The sequence below is a fragment of the Narcine bancroftii genome, chromosome 6, assembly GCF_036971445.1.
Source record: "Narcine bancroftii isolate sNarBan1 chromosome 6, sNarBan1.hap1, whole genome shotgun sequence".
NCBI lineage: Eukaryota > Metazoa > Chordata > Chondrichthyes > Torpediniformes > Narcinidae > Narcine > Narcine bancroftii.
In genome coordinates this window covers 83211928-83231390 of record NC_091474.1, presented here as the reverse complement: position 1 = coordinate 83231390, position 19463 = coordinate 83211928, and the positions used below count along the sequence as shown (strand labels likewise).

General features: G+C 47.3%; 1 protein-coding gene across 12 annotated transcripts in view; it reads left to right on the top strand.

Moving 5' to 3' along the window:
• The first annotated feature begins 485 nt into the window (after nt 1–485).
• The window catches only part of cdh23 (cadherin-related 23), an 874975-nt gene continuing 855997 nt past the window's right edge, over nt 486–19463 (top strand). For 11 of the 12 annotated variants that reach the window (XM_069885557.1, XM_069885556.1, XM_069885568.1 and 8 more), the window contains exon 1: nt 486–708. In XM_069885557.1, coding sequence (XP_069741658.1) covers nt 687–708 — 22 coding nt within the window. In that variant the 5' untranslated portion in view covers nt 486–686. Of the gene's footprint in view, nt 780–19463 lie in introns of all 12 variants that reach the window. The other variant, XM_069885554.1, reaches the window with a different exon arrangement.

Sequence of the window (19463 nt, the reverse complement as noted above, 5' to 3'; positions counted from 1 at the left end):
ATGCATCAGTTTTCATGGACGGACGAGCAGCGTTTTAATTTGAGTCTCGTGCGAGTTAAAATGATTGGATAAATAGACTTTATTTGCTCGTCTGCTCACAAGGGTCTGAATTCCCGCCCTGGGTTGGAAATTTGCAAGGTATTACACCGGGCCACTTGAAAATACCCCCCCCACCCAAAATGTATATTTATAAAAGTCACAATTGAATTCGACACAGCCCTGCAATGAAACCAGAGGGCTCTTATTTCCTCTCCGCGGATGAATTCCAACCCACCAGCCTTGGGTCATTTCATCTTCTCCCCGGGGGAACTCCGGGCTATTTTGTGCAAGCGAGCGTGAAGCTGGACTCGAACTCCTGGTGCCGGAGCGCCCACAGGGTCCTGGCTCTGAGCGCCAGAGCAGCTGTGCGCGCCATTGCGGGGACACGCGTTCCTTTTCCACCGTAAGTAACTTCCTGGAGCAGCGTATCCGCCGCTGCACGTTGACAACTGCAGGAGTGGATCAACCAGGGGGCATTGAGTGGTCCTGATCACCTGCGGAAAATTGCCCCGAGAGCGCAGGTTACTCGTGCACAGCACTGTCTAAACCGCCGAGACTTCACGGGACACGAAGACAATGGCCGGAGAACTTGCGCCAATTCGAAAGCACCCCACTCGCCCAATGTTGGAACGGTTCCTGCCGTTTTCATGCGGTGTCGTCCGGGACCAGGTCTTGTAACTGTATCTCTCGGTGTGGGGGAAACTGGCGGACGGAATGAATGTGCCTGGCTGCAATGCCCAGTATTGTGATGCCGAATTGAAGTTGTCGCGGGGGAGTGGAGATATTTGATGCTATTTTTGTCGATTTCATTGAACCCTCCCTTCTCCCTCTTAACTTGTTCCAACTAATTCGCCTGCCCGGCCTCTCTCATGGGAACGGGAGTGCGAGCTCGGTGTTTCGAAGCTGCAGAAGCGCCGGTGTCAGATGCACCCCTGGACCAATGATCCCAGCTGTTCGCTGGGGTTGCGAGAATCGAGTCCCGAGTTGCTGAAGCAGGGGAGACGAGCGGATCCCCCCCCCCCCCCCCCAGCCCAGAGAAAGTCTGTGCCTCAAACCACTCTGCGGCGGGGTCTCCTCCTGAAACATTGCCTGATCCGCCGAGTCCCTCCACCATTGAGTTTTGAAAAACCTCCAACAGTTCCTGTCTTGAACTAATCGTGTTCATTGACTGTCAGGGGCGTGGGTTATTGATGTTCCTTCAGCACTGGCACCGCCTTTATTCCTTCCTGACTGCATTTTTGGCCACTTGGAGATAAAGACCTCTCGCTCTTAGTTGCGAATTCCCATCTGGACTTCAAGTTTTTACTGGCTGTTGTAAAATTAAGATGGATTTGTGTAAAATTACAGTAGAGATAAATAACTGACGTTTTGGGCTTGAGCCTTTCATCAAGGTCCGAACAAAATGTGGGCATTATTTCCTGCCCGGTCCGATCCCTCACCTTCACAGGATCCCACATGCCCTCCATCCTTTCCATGATTTCCAATTCCCTGAATTTGACCGCCAGCCTGCCTACATTTGGCTAATACCTTGTTGAGGGGCACAAGCTTGAAATGCTGTTGATGCGTCTGTATTTTTGCTCTATACCCTGTTTGAGCTGATGAGTTTCTCCAGCGTTGTGGTTTTTACTTAAATGACAGTGTCTGCAGACTTCCATGTTTTACTCTGGACGTGGATTTATGCCGTCGTTTCTCCACGGGGCATCTCAAAGTTCTTGTAGGCAACAAAGTTATTTTGAACTTTAACCATTGTCATTTCTGTGGGAAACCCGGCAAGATCTCACGTGTGATGGTGACCTGATCATGGTCTGAACACCAGCAATAAATGTCTTTGCTGGCTGTTTGAAGTAGCAGCAGGGAATATTTTGGCACAGAGCACCCCACCCGCAAGTTATTACCTCTGAATTGTGTAGCTCTCCCTTCAGTACATCACGGAGGTCAGCTTTAGTGTCTGTGTTGGGGTCTCCAGAGTGCATTGGTGAATATACCTGTGGCTTTAGCTGTAATGGGCTCGACTGTTGTGCAGTCTTGAGAGATGATGCATGAATATTTTTAATAGTTTTGAAAAATATTGACTTTCATCTTTTTCACACATGCACGGGTGTGTTCTTTCATATTCAGGATCTGGGATGGGTGTGAATGCTGGTTTGCAATTGTGACTCTGAGCTGGGCTGTTTTTTGGCATCTGAACTCCTTCTTCAGAGCCTCATTTCCACCTACCCCCCACCCACTCTTTTATCAGTGGCAACCTTATTAAATAACTTTTATGGATAACCTACCAGAGACTCTTATTGACAATACAACATTTATTTGTGAACATGAATTCTTGTCCTGCATGTGCATTGGCTGTATCTGGTTATTTGTCTGTGTGTTTTGTACTGAAGACTGGAGAATGCATTTTCGATGAGTTGCACTTATACAATCAGATGATAATGAATGAACTTGATCGTTTGCTGCAAGAGGATATTAATTTGCTAATCCCAAATTTATATGTGAAAAATGTTATTCCAATTTTCAAGGTTTGCCTTTTTTGGGTTCAGATTAATGCACAGTCTTCTGAAATAATTTTAGTTTTTGTTTAGTCAATTGGGGTTTGCAACTGAACTCGATGCAAAGCACTTGTGGGCACGGGATGAAACTGCATGGAAAGGCAGTTGAGCTTTCAAGTCCCTGTGTGCTTTCTGAAAGCTCCATTTATTTAGGGGCAGCCACAGTTAACATGGTGGTTACTGCGCTAGCGATTGGGGTTCGAGTCTGGCACTGCCTGTAAGGAGTTTGTACATTCTCCCCATGTCTGCGTGGGTTTTCTTCCATTGCTCTGATTTCCTTCAAAACATTGTGGTGTAATTGGGTGGCGTGGGCTCGTGGGCCGAAAGGGCTTGTTACTGTGATACATGTTCCAAAGAAAAAATAATCGGGGGTGAAGATGTTTTTAGGAGGTCATAATCATGTCTAGAGCTGTCATTCTCAACCATTTTTCAGCCATGGTCCCCAGTCAAAGTTTATATTAAGCAGTCAAGTTTTGGTTTCTTACATACATCTCTCCGACTGACTGCATTAAAAAAAAATTGCTTGAGGTGAAAAGAAAATGAGGCTTTTCACTTAAAATGTGCTGTGGCTCCTGAAGGGGACCCCAGTTCCCAAGTTTGGGGGGGGGGGCACATGGGTTCCCCCCGAACTCCAATGAGAATGGCTGATCTAGAGAGATTTTCAATTTGTTGGGAATCTTGCTTCTTTTCTGAGTGTCTGAGAGCTGGCAAAAGGCCAGTCATTTTGGTCTTCTCTCGGGCAAGTCCTTGGGAATTGAGGGCAACTTGCTTTCTGTTCCGTTCCAAAGAACTTCAAGGTGTGCATGAATTCATTTATCATGGGGCTGCCACTGCACCGCAGTCTGGACAGAAAGTTTGAGATATCTGAGACTAGGTTCCAATGCATGGATATGCTCACCACGTCCATGTAGCCTTTGAATCCATGTGGTCTTCATATGCTATTCTTCAGCTGTCTCTCCTCCGGTCCACCCCATCTGCCCAGGTCAACTCCCCCACCTGCACTGAATAGAAACTGAATCCTCTTCTGGCCAAGACTCATCTTCCAGAAATATCTGGTGGAGCGCTCTGACTGTCTGAATTCAAGACCAACACCTGAGACAAGAGAATCCATGCAGCAAGGAGGGCATTACAAAGTTAGAAATGCTGACCTTTTGCTTGCGATGAATTCTTGCCATGTCAAGTGAACTTAGAGATACCATGGCGTATTTCTGAAGAACTGCAGTGGTGGTATCTCTGGCATCCTTCACTCAGTTCATCTGGTTGCCGTCGCATGGCTGATTTTGTTCAGATCAGATTGCTTTTGCGGGAGATGGCTGCATATCAGTGCTTCTTGCTTTGCATTTACAGGTGTTCCTCAACTTGGGATGGGGTAACGTTCCACAGACTCATCGTGAGTAGAAAAATACGGCACCTACGGTATTCTAAAATATCGAATACCTTTATTCCACACTGGGAAAAAAAACCATTAACGTACACAGCTGAAAGCACACTGGGCATGAAGAATGTTGGATGCATTGAACTGAAATTAATTGCTGGATGGTGGGGGACACTAAAGTGGCAGGGTCACCAACTTCACTCTCTTGTTGATGCTCAAAAACAGCTCGTAGAAAGCACTACATCGTGTGAGAGTGTGCTGTATTCATTGCCCAGCATCGTGAGAAAGGACCGTTCTGTAGATCACAATCACAGGAACAGATCTGAATTCAAATTTGAAAGTATGGATTCGAACCATCGTAACTTTGAGAAACTGCAAGTTGGGGGGCACCTATATTTAACCAACAGCACTTTAGAGGCAATACATGTATTGTAGCATCATCACGGTTGGCACACAGGCCAACAGTTTGCACAGAAATCTTCCAATGTGTCATGAGTAACAAGATTTTGGTTTAGTACTAAGACTCCTGGAATGCAAATCAGAAATACTTTATCTTGTTACTATTTGCAATTTGGAAACTGTTTGCTTTTATCCTATGTGTGTGGCAATGTCTAACAGGAGGTCATGGCATGGCATTTAAAGTGCTGTTGGTTTTTTAAAAAAATGCATTTTATTTTGCCTCCAAAGTTTTACAAGTTTTCAAACAATCGTTTCACGCCCCACCTCTCCATAGTTGCAGTGTGTGCCTTGCACCTTGCCACTTCACCAAGTTGGCTCAAGCCTACACTCTGTGAGGTCCATCTGTCTGGTGAGGCTGTGATACTGCATTATTGGTCTGTTGTGCTGAGTGTGAAAAGTTTGCAGGAAAACGTCTTATCAAAATCTTGGGCATCATGACTGCTCCGTAGAACTGATGAGTTATTACAGCTATCATTGATTGATCACAGTGGAGACTGCTAGGGGCAACTTGGGAGAGTGATTGTGTATTTGGAAGTGGGAGAAGCTTTGGATATGTTTGAGACAGAAAACTCCATAAATGATCAGGATTAATTACAAATGTGCAGTAATACCTCAAGCAGCACGAACCATGATCGAACGACATAATGTCCATTGTCATTTATTTAAATCTAACTCTGAAGTCTTGGCATTCTCTGCTTCAGAACCCTGAATTTAATTGCAACGTGGTTGTCAGCCATCAGTTGAATTTCAGCAAACCCACCCCCCATAAACACTCTCCTTTCTAAGAATGCATGGTGTTATGATGTTTGTGGGAGATTGGTATTCATGATATTGGAAAGAGTTGCCAAAATGCAATGATTTGCTGCATTTTGTTTTAATCTCACTCTGTCTCCTTGATTGGCTTGGTGTCAGTTGGATAGCACACCTGCAAAGCATTTGGATGTGTGTTAAATCCACTGTACAAGTGATGTCTTTGGCTGAGTGAGTTAAATGATGCAGTGGATGTAACATGGAATAGCTTGAATTGTGTGGAGCCCATCAGACAAAATTGGGAACTGATAATGTTGGGGGCATCAGACTGTCGGCCTGCCTGCTTAAAGGAAAAAAAAAGGAGATAATTAACTGTCTTTCTCTCAAAATTTGTGATCCTATTCTTGTCACTACTCTTGGATTGAGCAGAAGTAATTGGTATATCCAGACATTGAATCTTCTATCTCCATAATATTGTCTTTAATTTCTCTGTTTGGTTCAGGACATTTCCCCTTATCCAAAAAGCTTGAGGCCAGAAGGTTTTTTGGTTATTGGGTTTTTTTGATTAATGGAACAAAACCAGCTGCTGCCGGACCCTGACCACCAGCACCAAAGGTTCTTGCTCCTGCCCAGGACCCTCCACTCCTTAATAACACTGGAACAGAGGATTCTTCTGACCACTTGCGACTGGGAGACAGCAGCACCCAGTTTGTAAATCAAGTACAGAGGAGGGTCAAGGCAAAATGGAAAGAGAGGGGAGGGAGTTACCTGATCGGCATTCTGATTTTTCCCCGTGCGCTGCCAACTTCCTCTAATCGCTCACTGATGGCTTGAGATTCCATCCTGCTTCTCTGAGCCATTCAGCGTCTGTCTTCCTGGCTGGTTTTGAGCTCTTGATGCTAAACTGGCACCAGTAGAGCATCAGAGCCCTTCATGGGCAAGTTGGCTGATAATTTTCTTTCAACTCGTGGTGTCATTCGGCGCCACAAAAAAGTTGGGTTAATGGAACATTTCAGTTCATGGAATTTCGGATAAGGGGAAATGTACTATAATCTTTGAAATGCTCTTAGTTGTGAGTTGGGTTCTTATAGTTGTAGCTCCAACGAGAGCAGCCAGACCCTCCAATATATGCTCGTATCTCCATTTTAATAATCTATACAAGGTGTTAACGAAGTGCAGTCGGCTTCAATAGCGTGATGTCAGTTACCTGGTCTGATGGTGAGCCACTGAGTGAGATAGGATCAGGCGAGGGTGAGGCTGGAGGCAGCTCCATTCTGACTTGACTTTCAGACCTCCTGTTAAGCATTTCAACACTTCAAAATCCACCCGTTTCTTCAACACATTACCAACTGTAAATGAGTGGAGCAGCTCTGTCAGCCATGACTTCCTCCATTAACTGCTCTGTCGTGTTCAATATCCTTGTCACCTTGATTGTAGTGAGTTTGGGCCGTGCCTTTGGCAAAAGAGTGACCTCTCATGCCAAAAGATGAGCAGTTTATTTATCTCTTGGCATGAGGGGACCAAGTTGTCATTAATTTTTCCTTCCTAATTATTTCCATTTATTTCAGTTCAGAGCTGGATTTGCAGAGAGCAGAACAGAAAAAGGCAAAATGTCCTTCCTTACAGAATATTTAAGAACCCTTGCACTTTGTAATAACCTGGTTCCCAATCTATTGTCCAAGTCTCTGCGTACTACCATTCCAGTGGCTTAGCCTGGTATTCATCTCGCATGCACTGCTCCTTTGGAAATTGGACGTTAACATGACTTGCTACCCCCCCGCCCCCCCACCATGATGCAGAGCAATTCAATAGCAATGAATTCAAAGGGAGCTAAAGCTAATTGGGGCCTCATGCCTAAAGGTATAACTATTGATACTGAATCATTTATTTGTAACTTGTTCAAATATCACTTCACCTCTTCATTTGTGTTTGATAAACTAATTGGGTGCTTTAGGGGAAATAAAACAGAATCTTTGTGCATATGAATCAATTTGACTTAAATATTTATAAATCATTCTCTCTCCTTTTTCTCCCTTCTGTTATTTTCCCCCCCCCCACCCCCACTCCACAACCTAGCCTTGCATTGAATTCAGTGTGAATATAGCTTGAGTGGGTTGATTTTTAAAATTTATTTTAGCTGCATTATAAAGCTTTTCCTTGCCTTACAGAAATTTCACTGAATGCAATTTTATCACCCAGGATGTTTTTGAATTTGTTAAAACGTTTGGAGTTTGTGGGACTTGGAATACTGTTGCAGAAATGCATCAATCCCTTGCATTAAATCTTGAGCTCCTAAACTGAAAAGATTCCAGATTCTTTTATTGCCATGTAATAAACAGATAAAATGTTGAACAAAATTGCATTTGGTCTGCAACAAGGCAAAGATTCGCCATCAGCAGAAATTGCCCAAGTCCCCCCACAGGCAGAGAAGGGCGAGAGTCCCTTCAGAGTTGCCAAGTGTCCGTGGATTCTCCTCCAGTGCTCCCGCAGCTTCTACAGCCACACAGACCTCAGTCCAAACCATCAGCAACCCTGGCTCCAGATCCAAACCTCCGACACGATCATGAAGCCTTTAACACTCAAGGACCTTTGGGAGCCCCTCGCACATCCTGGTTCTGGTACCTGGTACCCCTTCAAATGGCCTTGAGTCGGTGTCCAGCAGTCCGCAGTCTGGAGTGAGTCTTTCGACAGGACGTTGCCTGCGGGGGTTCCTTGCCTCAAGTTGTTGATAGCCCACAGCCTATGTGTGTTCTTTAGCCATGGACCCCCTTGCTGGTCTGTCGCTGTCTCGTGGGCTGTCTCTTCTGCTTCTCAAATGGGGGTTGGGGGGGGGGGGGTTCCTCCTGTTTTCTGATGCCCTGCTTCCCTGCAGTCTGCAATCCAGCGCAGGTGTTGCCATCTTGGGCCCAGACCCTGAGGCCACGGGATTTTAAAATAAAACACCATTGGCTCCTTTCGCAGTCATTCAAAGCCTGTATGAAGCTGTCCATTGTAGGTCTGGGTTGTAGGATCCTGCAGAGGGGAGGGGGGAGGGTGGTTTCCTGTCTCCGCTTTCGTTGGGTCCACAGCAATGCCACCATTTATATTAAAAAAAACCACACTTGGTCTACCACTGGTGGTGAACTGCTGTACACTCATTAATCTGGCTCTGCCCTGTCCTGTGACCGTCCTCATGACAACTCCTTCTGGATCCCATATCAAAGGCTCCAACACCATAATCCCTTCCCAGAAAGTTTCGGTCACGGTGCAGGATGGCCTTCAAGTTTATTGTAAATAAAATCCTATGGTTCTGTCACTCCAGTCTTGCAAGTGCATCACCACTCAAACTGTCTTTTCTGTAACTGAAGTAAAGGATCCCACAGAGGAGACGAGTGTTCCACTCACTTGTTGGGAGTAAGTGATGAGAGGGGATTAACAGCACCGATCTGACTTGATCTGGGCTTTGTTGTTGCTGTTGGCTCCACTGCCGAAAACTGTACTTGAATTGTAAATTTGTCGGAAGTTACTGAGAGGAACGGAAAGAGAGCATCAAAGACGATTGATGTCCCAAGAGATGAGGACAGCTGTGTCCCAGCAGCCTTGGCTGCTGAGCTTGTGATTTTTGCCGTTAGTTCTGATCGTGCAGAGTAAAACAGGAATCCATCAGGGAAGAAGAGAGAAGCAAAAACTGCACATGCTCAAATTAAACCAACCAGGAGCTGCTGGAGGAACGTAGTGGGCCAGTCAGCCTCGTGGCGGGGGGTGGGGGGGAGGAGAATGGTCAGTCAATGGCTTGGGAATTGCTGGAGGCACTCAGCCGGTCTCGCAATGCCCATCGTCGATAAGATGTTATCGATCTTTCGGGCCTGAACCCTTCTTCGCGGTACAAGTAGAATGCAGGCGTGGATCTGAATAAAGACTGGGAGAGAGGGTGAAGAATGGGAGGGAGAATCCAGACAGCAACGGAGTGAATATGGGGAACAGTGAGACCCTCTCGCAGAACTTCCGGGTTGGCATCCCTTGAAGAGATTCATCCTCTGCCATTTCCGCTACCTACTTTGTGATCCCTCTGCTAGACACCTATGACCCTATCTTTCCCTCTCTGCCTTCTGCAGGGACTGTTCCCTCCATAATTCCCTCCCCCACTCCTCCCTCCCCACCAATTGTCCTCTTGGTACCTCACCCTATGACCGCACCAGTCGCGACCCCGACAGTTCTTTCAAGGGAAGCAACAGTTCACTTGTGAATCTGCAGGCATCATCAACTGCATCTGGTCCTCCTGCTGTGGACTCCTCAACATTGGAGGGACTGGAAGATCATTTCATTTCATTGAAAATATGGAGCTTGCTGTTACAACATTGGAGGGACTGGAAGATCATTTCATTGAGTGCCTCAGCTCTGTTGCCCCGCGCGCGCGTCCCCGTTTCCGTTCACAGAGTTAGATCAATTCTAATTTCTCTTATTCGATTCAATTTATACCTTTTGGGTTCCTTCCCTGCCCAGTCTTTTTTTTTCTGATGCTTTCCTTGAAGGGGTTCAAGCCTGAAACCTTGCTCGGATACCTCCAACAGACACTGCTGGTCTGAGTTACTCCAGCATTTGTGTGTGCTCTTACTACAATCACAGAGTCTGCAGATTTTTGCGTTTCACTTTGAGATTTGCTTGGAACACTTTTCAGGAGTTTTTGTATCTTCTTGAACTGCTGCCTCTGCCCTGAGCATTGTGATGCAGAACAGAAAGAGGCTCTTTGGCCCTTCTGTCTGTGCTGAGCATGATGTCCAAATGAAACTTAGTATCTGCTACTTGCACCTGATCGATATCCCTCCATCCCCTTCATGTTGTGTTATGGATATTAAAGTTAGGATAATGTGAACTATTTTGTAACCGTTTAAGAATACACCCTTCTCACTGTAGTAATTGCACACTTTTCACTGTGGGGTGTATGTACATAGGAGTGTGTGTGAGCAGTTTCCTGAGATGGTGGAAGGCATCAGTAAGTAAAGTCTCTAGTTATTTGAATCTGGCATCTCCAAATTATTTAAGAAGCCTCCCAAGTAACACAGAGACACAACAGATATCATGACTGCATGGCACCATGCTGTTAATTGCTCTGCTGGCATTTAAAAATAAATTTGAGTAAAATTATGATTGCACAGGTGGTTGGTTTGTCCAGAAAGGTGTGAAAATATGGAGCTTGCTGTTACAAGAGAGAGATTGCAGTGAAACGAGAGTGTGTAAAGGAGAATCTTGTTGATTATAAGGAGGACTCTTTGGACAGGAGGGATTTCGATGAGGTCTCTGGATTAAAAGTTTGTGTTGTGACTGAGACCAATGTTTTCTACTGTTTTCTACTATCAAAGGAACTGCTCAGAATATCATTTGTACAAAACCATATTTTTTGATAGATAAAATACTTGTCCTGCATGCTTGGAGTTTGTATGTCTATTACGTCTGGGTGTGTGTCTGTGTGTTTTGCTCCAAGGACCAGAGAATGCTGTTTCGTCAGGTTGTACTTGTGCAATCAGATGAGGATAAACTTGACTCACCACAGAGCACCAATGACATAGGGACTCTATGATTAGTAAGGGATTATGTGTGGTTGGTTGGGGGGGGGGGGGGGGTTGAGGTTGAGAGCCCTGGCCTGATTTTTTTTAAAAGCTCTCACCCAAGCAAGCCTGCCTGCCTGCCTGCCTTGTGATCTTTTCAGCAGGCTCCCTCAATATGTCTGGTTGTGTCCTGGAGATCTGGCAATAATCTGCTGTGTACTTTGACCCAAATATTGTCATCTCAGTGTCTCTGTTTATTGAAATACTAACCGAGCAAGGAGGGCTTTCTGTGCTGTCTCCTGGGATACCTCTCTGCTGCTCTTCTGTTGGACTCATCAAGAATGAAGCCAGCTCCATTTTCTTCCCTCCTTCCCCTGCTGATGGTTCGTGCATCAGACTATGTGGGCGAACTTGCTTTCACTTTTCTAGTGCCTGATCTGGACTTTGCACGAATCCCAGACTGTCTTGAATCCCAAACTGTCTTGAGCATGAACGACCAGGTCAGGCGTATACTGGAATGTGGCAGCATGATGTTCCAAGAGTGGAAGGGCCGACTCTAGTCATTGGTCTAGTGAATCTCTGCATGGATGTACTCTGGGATTTTGAATGTTCATCAGTGCTGAGACTACACTCCAAATTTGTCTCCATTCATAAAACACACTTTATTTCTCTATGCATGTACCTGAAGATGATGCCTTGATGCACATTTAGTTAGTCGCTTGAAGCACTGATTTCTGTTGTAGTGCTCTTATAAGTATACATGTAACTTGACAGATTAACCCAACCAGTAGCAATGTTGATGAAAACCAGTGATTGGTGAATGAGCAACAGTCAAAACAGAAATGCTAGAGGAACTCGGCCAGTCTCGCAGTGTCCACAGGAGGTAGAGATATATTACCGACGTTTCGGGCCTTGGCCCTTCCTCAATGTGTGATTGGGGAAAAAAAATGCAGGTGTCTGGGGAAAGAAAGGGGGAAGAATGAGAGGGGCAGGAGTGCAGACCAAGCTTGAGAGCAGCAGGCAGTCCAGATGGGGAGCAGCAAGAGAGAGACTCTCACAGAGGTCCTTCCGAAGCAAGGAGAAGTTCTTCAGGGTTGGTATCCCTTGAAATTTCGCAGTGGAGCAACTCACGTCATTAATAGAACATGTCACATAGTTCATTCTTCAAACTGTGGTTCTCAACTTTTCTTCCCCCCCCGCCCCCAAAACTCACATACCCTTACTAACCAGAGACCGCACATCCTCAGCTGTAGGTACTCTGTAGTATGTAAGGAATTACGTAAGGTGGTACATAATTGGGGAGGGGGGGGTAATAAAAATTTGAGAACCACTGCTTGAAACAGTAATAGAGCTATGAACGGCTTTAGGAATTGTTGGATGAAAAAGACCTCGCCCACATCCAGTTTAAATTCCATTCGGAATATTTTGGAGGATTAAGAACCAGTGTTCAAAGCGAGCAACTTCTACTCACTTGGCATTTGGTCAATACAGTAATGGATTTGCTGACTAATGGTGATCAATCTCTCTCAATTTTACCTTCATTTAATATCTCATCTGAAAAGTAATACCTGCATCACAGAGTTCTGCCAGGATTAATACATTTTCCTTTGGGTTATGCTGGTTACTTCATTACATGGCCTGTAGACTTAGAAATCAAGCTGAAGATGCTTTTATATTGATGTCATGACCAGCTCTATTCTACTCACTTTTTCTTCTGTACTTTTCATTTTTCTTTTCATTTCACTAAATTTTAATGTCAACCATTCTTTTAATGCTCATTTGTTCTTGAAAATTTTTAAAATCTAGATACTGTCCATCTATTTTACCTTCTATTCCTGTGCAGAGCTTGGTCTTCTTCTTCTGTGTCTGTGTCTTCTCCTTCCTTGTATCTGTGTCTCTTCTGACTTTCTTGTTGACCTGCTTGCCTCAGTTTGCTGGGTGTTTTTTAGCATGGCTTCTTGCTAATTATCTGTTGGGCCTCCTGTTGCTGTTCTTCTTTCCTATCACTCCCTTTCCTTTCGCTTTCCTCCTCCTCCAGCTGAGAGCCCTGCTGTCGGGCATCTCTCAGCTGGTCGCGCTGTGTTAGTTCGCTCCTCAGCTGGGCCCCCCTCCCGTCGGTGTTTTCTTTTTCCCTAGTGTGCACATTGCGCACTTCTGTTTGGCTCAGAGAGCCATTTTTGCAGTCCAGCGGTCAGGAGATCTGCGGGGTCGTCACCAACCTTGGGGAGCGGGCTCTTTTCTCCACGACAGCTCCCTGTTTCTTCATGCAGATAAGGCCTTCTCCTTTCTCTTCCAGCGTCTTAATTTTTTTCCCTTTGTTTATGCTTTTTCCTTCTTGGGTGCCATTTTCTTTCTTTTCTCCACACCTTTATCTTTGTTGTGTTTTGTGTTTCTTGAACTTTGTGTTTTCACTTTATTTCTTCTTTTCTGGGGAGGGGTGGTATTCTCCTACCGGCCATTACTCCATCACGTGACTCCTCCCATCTTCAGCTTGATTGACTTCTGTCAACAGAGGATATAATGGTTTTTGCTACCTATTACTTAGTAGGCAAATTTTGACAATTTTGACAATAATTTGACCACCTTTGCTGGTACAATAAAATGTCCAAAAGTCTCGTTGCTTGCACTTTGATACCAGGATGGTAACCGAGCAAGGAGGGCTTTCTGTGCTGTCTCCTGGGATACCTCTCTGCTGCTCTTCTGTTGGACTCATCAAGAATGAAGCCAGCTCCATTTTCTTCCCTCCCTCCCCTGCTGATGGTTCGTGCATCAGACTATGTGGGCGAACTTGCTTTCACTTTTCTAGTGCCTGATCTGGACTTTGCACGAATCCCAGACTGTCTTGAATCCCAAACTGTCTTGAGCATGAATGACCAGGTCAGGCGTATACTGGAATGTGGCAGCATGATGTTCCAAGAGTGGAAGGGCCGACTCTGGTCATTGGTCTAGTGAATGCAACTGGTTGATTGCATCACTGCCTGCTACAGAAATGACCACGCTCAGAACAAGGAAAAATAACTCCAAAGGGTCGTTAACTCTGCCTGCGACATCATAGACATCAGACTACTCCATCGAGGACATCTACATGAGGTGGTGTCTTAAAAAAGCTGCCTCAATCCTCAAAGACCCCTTACACCCAGACCAGACCCTCTTCACTCTGCTACCATCAGGGAAAAGGTTCAGGAGCCTAAAGACAAGCCCTCAGTGGCACAAGGACAGCTTCTTCCTAGCTGCCATCAGATTTCTTGAATGATCAATGAACCACAGAGACCACTTCACTTTGTCTTTTTCTTGCACTATTTTTATTTATTTTGTAATGTGGCTTGTATAAATGCACTGTGATCCTGCTACAAAACAACAAATTTTTTGAAATGACAATAAATTCTAATTTTTGCTTCTATTAATGTCACCAAGCATTTCATCGAGTGCAACTTGCAAAATACGGAGATAGAATTGTGTCAGCCCCGTAAGTTGAAGGTAGCCATTCTCAACCTTTTTTTTGGTTATTGCACTCACTGTGCAAAGTTTACAGATCCCTTCCCTCCAAAGTAGTTCCCCCTGTTGGGGATGGCTGTAAGGGAGGTGAAGGTTCCATTATTATCACGTAATACTACATTTAGAATGTAACATGCATGAAGTTCTTTAACTTTGTCCACCGTAAGGAAGACAGGGAGTCACCACTTTGTCCAGGGCCCCTCACAGAAATGAGGCCCCAGCAAGGAATTAACTCGCGACCCCTGGTTTACAAGACCAGTGCTCTAACCACTGAGTTTCTCTACAGAAATGAATCTGGTGAATTTCCACATTGTTTAAATTTGTCAGAGCAGGTTGAAACATGCAAGCATTCTGAGGTGACCACCATAACAAAACTACTTGTGTAGCTGTCTGCAAATTAGACTTCTGAATAATTGGATCGTGGATTATTGGAAGTTTGGTGTCCTGACCTGCATTTTGATTCCTTTCAATGTATTTTGAGTAGGGTTATGTATTGGACAGCTTGTGGTGGTTTAGAAAGGAACGTTTGCATATTTAAAGCACTTTACACAGCTGTAGAACATCCCAAGCTGTGTTGTTGCCAATTATGTGCTTTCTCAGGGGAAGTGCTGGTATTGTGAACACTGTAACCATGTGTAAAGCAGCATGAGTGGAGATGTAGTTACCAGAGGCAGTGTTGTGGGATGTGGGAAGGGCAGCATTGCTGTGTGGGCGCCAAGACCTGCCGAATTTCTCTGTTGCATGGACCTCTGCTTCAACAGATCACCTGCATTTTCCATTGGCTTGAGTTCTGAGCTGTGTAACAGTGAAGTTAGTACATTGAATGAGATTAAAATGAGCAGTAACTCTTGGTGTCTGCATGTGGAATATTAAAGGTGGAGACTAAATGCAGGGCTGCCAGAAGTGATTGAGGTAAGTGGAGAGGCACATAGATACATAGATAGCAAAGATATGGGGGGGAATTTGGTCTGAACGCAGGCAAATCGACTTTTTCAGATAGGCCACAGCTGGCGAAGATGAGTGCCTGTTTCCATGCTGTGTAACCAGAGTTTGTATTGGAACAAATCTAATTGGGGGGGGAGGGAGGGATTAGGGTAACCGTCGGGGTGTAGGGCACAAACTGACATTTGAAAACTCACTTGGGGTGGGGGGGTGGGAGTGGGTGCCATACCTGCCATTAAGCTCCTCTGTGTGCCACAGTCACACTTCCCCCCCCTCCAACCTAACAAGCATGTATGCTTTATGTGTGTAGAGGCAAAACCAAATGTTGTGGGTGGGGGTGGGGCACAATAACTCATGGGTGGGGGTTCATGGCCAGCGAATGCCCCCCACCCCCCATGATGCTGAGCCTGTGTGTAACTCGGCCTCCATCTGAGATGAGTGGCAAATTAGAACTGCTTAGTATCCTACCCATAAACTTGGTTGTGAAATCCAAGCGAGGCTGTGAAATGGGGATGGTGGATTGAGATAGCAGGAACAATTGTGTGATGAGTTGTAATTACTGCCTGGGTACTTGGAGCAGAAATAGTTCCTTCAAACTATCATCCAGACTGATTATTGACTACTTATCTGTAATAAACTGCACTGTTTAAAAATTAGGGCAGCTATGTTCGTGCAAAGCTGTTACACCACCAGCAACTCTGGTTTGAATCCAGAGTTGTCTGGAAGGAGTTGGCACCTTCTCCCAGTGATAGAGTGGGTATCCACCAGGGGCTCGGGATTCCACCAACCTTCCAAAAATAGACTGGGATTGTTGGTTAATTGTTGTATTTTGGGGTGGGTGGGGGCAGGGCTCATGGGCTGGATGTGTAAATTTACATTATTTAAAAAATTCTTTCAGAAATCTTCGGGATATAAATTTATTTTGTCCAAACTTGGTGTTGTTGTTGATTTTGCTTTCTGTGAATGGTTTTCTTTATAGCGGTGGCTACCCTGCTCCTGTAATAACACACACAACCAGATGGGTTGAGCTCAGTGAGCAGACTACTTTATTGCAGGCTGCTGGGCTGCACTTATACTCCCAGCCTGGACCTGGCTGAGAACTGCGCTGGAGGGTGCTGACGTCACCCTGAGTGTCACGTGGTCCTCCAGCGTGGGTTTCCGAGCCCCGTGCTGGAAAGAAGGGAAACCCCTGACGGTGCCATTTTGGCCAGCTGCCCCATCGCATGGCTTACAAGCGGGGCCGGTTCGCCTGCCTTGTGCGAGCCACCACACAGTCCCCTCCCCCAGAACTGATGCCAATGTCCTCTTTTGCCAGGCGGCCTCGCTTCTTGGGCTGGGCAACGACCACGGGATCGGTGGGATTGAGGTGCGCTGGCTTCAGCCTGTGCATGGTAAACAGCTCCTGCATGCCGCCCATGTCCAGTGTGAATATTGAGCCAGAACACTGTACGGCCCCTCGTACGGTCGCTGCAGAGGTGCCGCGGTCGGGCTCCGCCGAACGAAAATGTACTCTGCAGAAAGCAGTTCGCTGGGAATGTGAGAGGGGCAGGTACCATGCCTGGGTGGCAGTGAGGGTTCGAAGGAGTCCAAGCGTGCCCTGAGGTGAGGAAGTAGTTTGTGTGGCAACCGCAGGGGATTGTGAGGTGCATTGACGAACTCACCAGCTAGTGTCAGCGGCGCACCGTAGATAATGCCTGCAGATCTTCCTTGGGAATGGAGCAGATCCCCAGGAGCACTCAAGGCAGTTCGTCCGTCCATTTGGGACTGGTGAGGCGGGCCATAAGTGCCGACTTAATGTGGCGGTGCAGACGTTCGGCCAGTCCATTGGCCTGCGAGTGGTAGGCCGTGTTGCTGTGTAGCTGGATCCCCATTCTGTTGGCGAGTTGTGCCCAGAGTGCAGATGTGAACTTGGTGCCCCGATCACTGCTGAGGTGAGCCAGGACGCTGAACCGGGTGACCCAACCACGCAACAGTGCTCGGGAGCAGGAGTCATTGGAGGTGTCTGACATTGGGATCGCCTTGGGCCAGTGAGTTGTGCAGTCCGCCATCGTAAACAGGTAATAGTTGTCCTAGGAAATGGGTAAGGTCCCACGATGTCCACGTGAATGTGGCTGAACCGTTCCTGGACATGCTCGAACACCTTTACGTGTGCCCTGGTGTGCCTGTGCACCTTGGATGTCTGGCAATGGGTGCATGTTCTGGCCCAACCCGCGATCTGCTTCCGCAGCCCATGCCATATGAACCATTCTGCCACCATCCGGACCGTGGACCTGATGGACGAAAGTGAAAGGTCGTGGATGTGACAGAAGACCAGCCTGCACCACTGCTGCGGAACCACTGGCCGTGGGGTGCCCAAGGAGATATCACACAGGATGGTGCCTTTGCCGCTCGGAGTCGGGAGGTCTCAGAACTGCAGGCCGGTGATGGCGGTCTTGAAGGCCCTCGTCTCCTCATCAGCTTCCTGGTCCCGGGCTAGCTGGTTGCAGTCGAGGCCGGGCGTCAGCACACAGATGGCCGGTTGCTAGAGTGCATTGGCAACCACATTGTCCTTCCCGGCCTTGTGCCGAATGTCGGCGGTAAACTCTGACACAAAGGAGAGGTAATGCTGCTGATGGGCCAACCAGGGATCCTTTGCCATCGCAAGCACCTGGGTGAGGGGTTTGTGTCGGTGAAAATGGTAAAAGTCCTCCCCTCCAAAAAATAGCAGAAATGCCGCACTGCCAGGTACATGCCCAATAACTCACAGTTGGAGGCACTATACTTGTGTTCCGGCGGGCGGAGCAGGCAGCTGAAGAATGCCAGTGACTTCCAATGTCCATTCACCTGCTGTTCCAGGACGGCAGCAATGGCTTTGGCAGAGGCATCGACAGAGAGTGCCATATGCAGGTCAGTGTGCGGGTAGGCGAGCATGGTAGCCTTCGCAAGGGCGTCCTTGGTGGCCTCAAATATGGTGCGGGCTTCTGGGTTCAAAGTGAGCATCATGTGCTTGGCTGCGATGAGGGCGAACAGTGGCTGTATGATGCGTGCAGCTCCCGGGATGTACCGGTTGTAAAAGTTGACCATACCCGCAAACTCCCGCAGCCCCTTGAGGCTGTCTGGGCGTGGGAACTCCCTGCAGGAACTGCATGGACTCTTTCCCCAACTTGGCCAGGTTGATGGTAAGGCTGAAGTCGGCCAGCCGGGAAAAAAGGACACGTAAGTGGGCCTTGTGTTGCCCCTGGTCCTTGCTGGCGATGAGGATGTCGTCCAAATAAATAAAGACAAAATCAAGTCCCTGCCCACAGAGTCCATGAGGTGCTGGAAGGTCTGAGTGGCGTTTTCGAGCCCGAATGGCATGTGCAGGAATTCGAACAAGCCAAAGGGGGTGATGATGGCAGTCTTGGGTATGTCCTCAGGGTGCACCGGGATCTGGTGATATCCACGCACTAGGTCAACCTTGGAGAAGACCCTTGCACCGTGCAGGTCGGCCGTAAAGTCCTGGATGTGAGGGATGGGGTAACGGTCAGGAACGGTTGCCTCGTTGAGCTGTCGATAGTTCCGTAGGAACGCCAGCCGCTGGAGGCTTTTGGTACCAGGTGGAGCAGTGAGGCCCATGGGCTGTCGGACCGCCGAATGATCCCCAACTCCAACAGGTGTGAAAACTCCTCCTTCGCTATCTACAGCTTGTCAGACGGGAGCCAGCGTGCCTTGGCATGAACCAGCGGGCCCTGGGTGGGGATGTGGTGGAACACCCCATGGCATGGTGAGGCAGCGGAGAACTGTGGCTTGAGGAGTGTCGGGAATTCATCCAGGATCTGCTATAACTCGTCTCTGGGTGTGCTGATCATGGCCATCTGTGGTTGCTCTGAGCGGGAGGCATCGAGGCGAATGGCCTGGAAGGTACGGGCATCCATCAAGTGCCTACCTCGAATGTCCACCAGAAGCCCGTGTGTGAGGAGGAAGTCTGCACCCAGGATGGCAGTCAGGAGGGTTGAGACTGTGAACCTCCACATGAAATTCCGTTGTCCAACCTGGAAGTGGACTGTCTTGTCTCCATACGTCTGGATTGCCATTGCGTTGTCCGCACGGAGGGGAGGTCCACGAGGTCGGTTCCTGGATTTGATGGCCATGACGCTGATCTGGGCTCCAGTGTCAATGAAGAACCGCCGGCTGCTGACTGAGTCCCGCAGGTAGAGAAGGCTGTGTCTTTGGCCAGCCGCCGCAGCCATTAAGAGCGGCCAGCCTGGTCGTTTCCCTGGAATGAGCAGGGCTGATGACACTTCCGAGCCTTGGCTCCTCAGCACTGGTGGTAGAAGCAGAGGCCTGAAGTGGATGCTGTGGCCTTGGTTATGC